General features: G+C 38.8%; 1 protein-coding gene across 1 annotated transcript in view; it reads right to left on the minus strand.

Moving 5' to 3' along the window:
• Positions 1-295: 295 nt before the first annotated feature.
• The window catches only part of LOC107566059 (ribosomal protein S6 kinase alpha-2-like), a gene marked incomplete at its 3' end in the record, with an annotated part of 57,017 nt that continues 52,786 nt past the window's right edge, over positions 296-4,526 (minus strand). The window contains exons 11-13 of the mRNA XM_016251433.1: positions 3,197-3,411; positions 585-710; positions 296-385 (exon numbers count right to left, since the gene is read on the minus strand). Of these exons, the coding sequence (XP_016106919.1) occupies positions 296-385; positions 585-710; positions 3,197-3,411 (431 nt within the window). The remainder of the gene's footprint in view (positions 386-584; positions 711-3,196; positions 3,412-4,526) is intronic.

Here is a 4,526-nt window from a genome sequence, read left to right on the forward strand (position 1 = left end):
TGTATAGGCAAAATAGAAATGTATTATTGAAAACTACACTTTATGAAATTGAAAACAGGAAACCTCTATTAACTAATTTAATATCATTTTATCTTCATGATAAAATAATATATATTTAGATCTACTTAGACAGAAAAGTTATATAGATTACAAAAACTATGGGCACAGATTAAAAAAAAATAAATAATTTAAATTTTTAAATATATATATATATATATATATTTTTTAGTCTAGGGGGTCTCCATAAAACTTAAGTAACATTTGTTATTTGTATTTTTTTTTAAGTGTGACTCACATCTTTCAGAGTAATGATGTTTGGGTGCTGGCCGTATCTCAGAAGAATCTCGATCTCTTCAGACGGGTCCTTCTTGGCTCTGTCAATAATCTGAAAAGAAGTGGGCTGGTCACAGCGGTGTCTGATAAAGCTTCGACTGACACTGAGTGATGCTGTCCTCTATGGCAATTCATCAAAAAACCTCTCCTGAAACAGCCACGGCCTCTGCTGTTCACTAAATAACACTCTGCACTGTGTGCTTTGTCACACGAAGAGCATAGTGCTTTTCAGGATTAGATGTCATACTTACTTTGACAGCATACTCCACACTGGTGATTCTGTGGACACAACGTTTGCAGACCGAATACGCTCCAATGCCGATATCTTCTTTCAACTCATAGCCGTCAGTGAAATGAATGTTGTTGCCATGAAGTTGCTGCAATAAAACAACACGCATTCATATACTGAGTAATTATATGACATTATGAGTGGTAAAATGACAACACTACTTCAACTGTGGACATGTTCCACTAACAGTCTCCTTTCTTGAGCAATTTTTTCATTTATTGTAATATAATGCAATAGCATTCATGCATGTTGAAGTGTGGCTTCAGTGTCCACTGTAGATGATGATTTAACCCCAAGCATCTTACAACACACTCACTGCACTGACTGTCCTCCAGGAGTAACCTGATGTTAAAACTTTAACACCATTATTTTGCTACCTTGCAAGCATTTTTTTTCCCCCTTCAGGAAATACAAATCTAGTCTTCAGTGCTTTGTAACAGTGCATGGAGAAACATTTATATTCATCGGCTAAAAGTGAAACAGACATATATGTCACAGATGCAAATAACCGACAGCATCTTCAGGTAAACGAAACGCCTCCCGAAAACAAAAGCAATTCAGCGCACAGGTTTAGAAATTCTCTACAAATAGTTGCACTCATGCATGTTCATGAGTGCTATCAAAGTAAGTTAATATCGTATGCTCGGCAGATGCCACATCAGATCACAATGATCTATTCTAGACAACGGCGCTCGTGTGCCAGTGCGCTCCCGCCAATCAATACATCTCATTCAGCCTCTCAGCAGCCTCAGCTCAGATACTTCAATAAAGCAGCTCTTCAGGTATGAACCATCTGGCAGAATTAGTTCAGCTTATGTAACACGGGGCTCTTTTTTCCTTCTCTCTCTTCTTGTTTTGTGCTGTGCAACACAACAGTGCTTCCCTGAGGAATAGGTCTGAATTGACTGCGTGTGTACAGCCACCAAGGTTAAACGGATACAGAAAACAACTTTGGCTCGGCTGACTGCAATATTTCTTACATGTCAGCAACTAGCCCTCAATGTAGCAAAGCATGCATAAGTGAAATATTGATTATTTTTCATCACTCTGTTGTGTCATCATGACTACTGCGGGCATGCTTGCATCACGAACGAAAATACATCTGTATATTTTCTGAAGAAATGGGAGGTGAAGTTTGCCAGTGCAAAATTTGCGGCATTGATGCATAGGTGATGTGGGTGGTTGCTAGGGTACTTTAAAGGTATTTAGAGTGTTAAATTATTTTTTTAGCATCTTACTATGCCCTATTTTCAGTTGTTTTTTTAGCATGTTGCTACATGTGCTAAGGTATTTTAAGTGTTTCGCATGTCGCTATGTGGTTGCTGAAATATTATGAATGGCTTTTAGGGGCCATTTACACGACAACGTTTTCAGCCAAAAACGGGAAACTTTTTATGCGTTTTGCCTGTTCGTTTACACGACAACAGAGTTTTGGGGACTGAAAACGCATATTTTTGAAAACGGGCTTCAACGTGCAAGTTTTTAAAAACGCCACCATTATCGTTTCCGTGCAAACACCCAAAACGGGAATCTTTGAAAACGGTGACGTCATGCGCGTGCGTAGTACGTGTTAGGTATGTAGACATGCGCAGTACGTGTCGATTTTAAAGGCAAGCGCGAACAAACATACACAACAATGGCGGAGTACATGGTTGTTGCTGCTCAAGAGTTTGCTAACGCTTCTTCAGCAAAGTGTGGATTTACTTCACCAATATTACAACCAACAGCGGAGACGCGTCACATACAACGAATAATCGTCAATTCCCTACAGGTACTGTTTACTAACAAGGTGACAGCGCCAACTACTGGCCTGGCATGCGTAATACACTGTTTTTGGCCGTTTTCACGGATATGTGTAAACGTGAATCGTTTTGAAACGTTGTCGTGTATACGTGAAACTTTTTAAAAATGCAAGGGAAAAACTTTTCCGTTTTTGACTACATCGTTGTCATGTAAACGTAGCCTTAGTTAGTATACAAGTTATTTTGAGTATCTTTTACCACGTTCCTAAGCAGTTGCTAAGGTATTTTGAGTGATCTTTAGCATTCACTATGCATTTGCTGTATTTTGATTTGATTTTAGCATGTTGCTAAAGGTATTTGAAGTGTTTTTTGCATGTCACTATGTGGTTGTTAATGTATTTTGAATGGCTTTTAGAAGCTTTAGGTTTTCTAAGGTACTTTAAGTGGCTTTTAGCATGTGGCTGTGCAGCTGTGGTATTTTGAGTTGATTTTAGCATGTTGCTGCATGTGCTAATGTAGTTTAACTGTTTTTCGCGTGTCACTATGTGGCTGCTAAGGTATTTTGAATGGCTTTTAGTTGTTATAGGTTTACTAAGGAATTCTGAGTGGCTTTTAACATGTCGCTATATGCATTTTGAGTTGTTTTTGCATGTTGCTACAACAGTTAATGTATTTTCAGTATTTTTTTAAAATAGCTTTTAGTTTCTATACTTTTGCTACAGTATTTTTAGTAGCTTATAACATGTTGCTATGCACTCGCTAAGGTATGTTGAGTGACTTGTGGATGGTTGCCATCATAAATCTCCATAAGAGTTCTCAGAGTCCTGCTCACCTGTACAATGGGGTTAACAGAATTTTGCTTGGTCTCGGCCAGCGGCTGTTCTTCATCCAGGTTAGAGGCCACAAAGCTGAAGCCGCGGAAGAGCTGGTGTGCGTTAGCGCTGGCTGGAACTCCGGGTGAGTCTGCAGACACACAGATGCAAACAAATTTAGAAAGACAACAAGGACAAAGTCTCTCTATAAATGGAAACACACAATTGATCCCATCTGAGCAGTATGAATTGACTGGGTGCACTATGCGGCAGGACCCGAGGGCTCTTGGTAAACAGGTTCTGCTGCTGCAGTTCACTCTAATTTGTTTTTGCACTCTCCCTGTGCTTGTTTATGCGCATTTCGACGTGTCGCATCAGAAACGAGTAATGGAAACACCAAATTTCAGAAATTCGCAAAATAAATAAAATACATTATGCTCATTTGAGGTGTTTTTTGACTTGTGCCAAAAAGGGTTAATGCGAATAATGGGAGATGGAAACACATTTGCAGAATAAATTCCTCCATGTGCATCAAAGACGTGAGTCACGTGACTTTGCGCTATGGGACGCCAATACCTGAATAACCAGCGGGCCGATCTTGTTTCACAGCATCTGAAATGTTACAGTCATTCTTAAATGCCTGAGCAAAGTCTGTCATTAAACTATTTCTGTATAATTGCCTCCCAGAACTGTCTGACACGAATGCGTTCCCAAACAGCAGGCATCCACCTCCGAAAGCAATGGTAGCATTTATTGTGTTTCGTCTGCTCGCTCTGAGGCGCAAGCAATTTACTATATATGAAAATTATTATATTCAGTAGGGCTGGGTATCGTTCAAAAATTTTTGATATCGATACCGATACCTTGACTTCGATACCGGTTCCTGAACGATACTTTTTTCGATACCAATTTTATTAAATCAATTTTAACAAGATTACATTATCTTAAAAAAAAAAAAAACTTTGGTTTTATTTTTCAGCTTGTTGATGTTTATACCAACTCAAAGACTCATCTCCTGAGCCACTGCACAAAGGAACAAAATGTAACCAACACAATAAATCAGTGCAAATAGTTTTAATAAAGCTCAAATAGTCTTCAGTTTACACATCTGTTAGGCTACATTTACACTAGTGCGTGTTCGTTTTAAAAAGCATAGCTCAGACAGAATCATGATTTCTATTTATTTTCCACTGATTTACTGATGAGCATTAGCAGCTTCCAGCGCTGTCTGTCTGTGTTCTCTCTTCCATGAGCGCTGCTCTGACTCGGAGTCAGAGGTAGTAACATATTTAATTTTAGCAACATTACATGGCCAAAACACACATTAGACGGCAATCGGAAGTTATTACA

Source organism: Sinocyclocheilus grahami, unplaced genomic scaffold (genome assembly GCF_001515645.1).
Source record: "Sinocyclocheilus grahami isolate Dianchi unplaced genomic scaffold, SAMN03320097.WGS_v1.1 scaffold1043.1, whole genome shotgun sequence".
Classification (NCBI taxonomy): domain Eukaryota; kingdom Metazoa; phylum Chordata; class Actinopteri; order Cypriniformes; family Cyprinidae; genus Sinocyclocheilus; species Sinocyclocheilus grahami.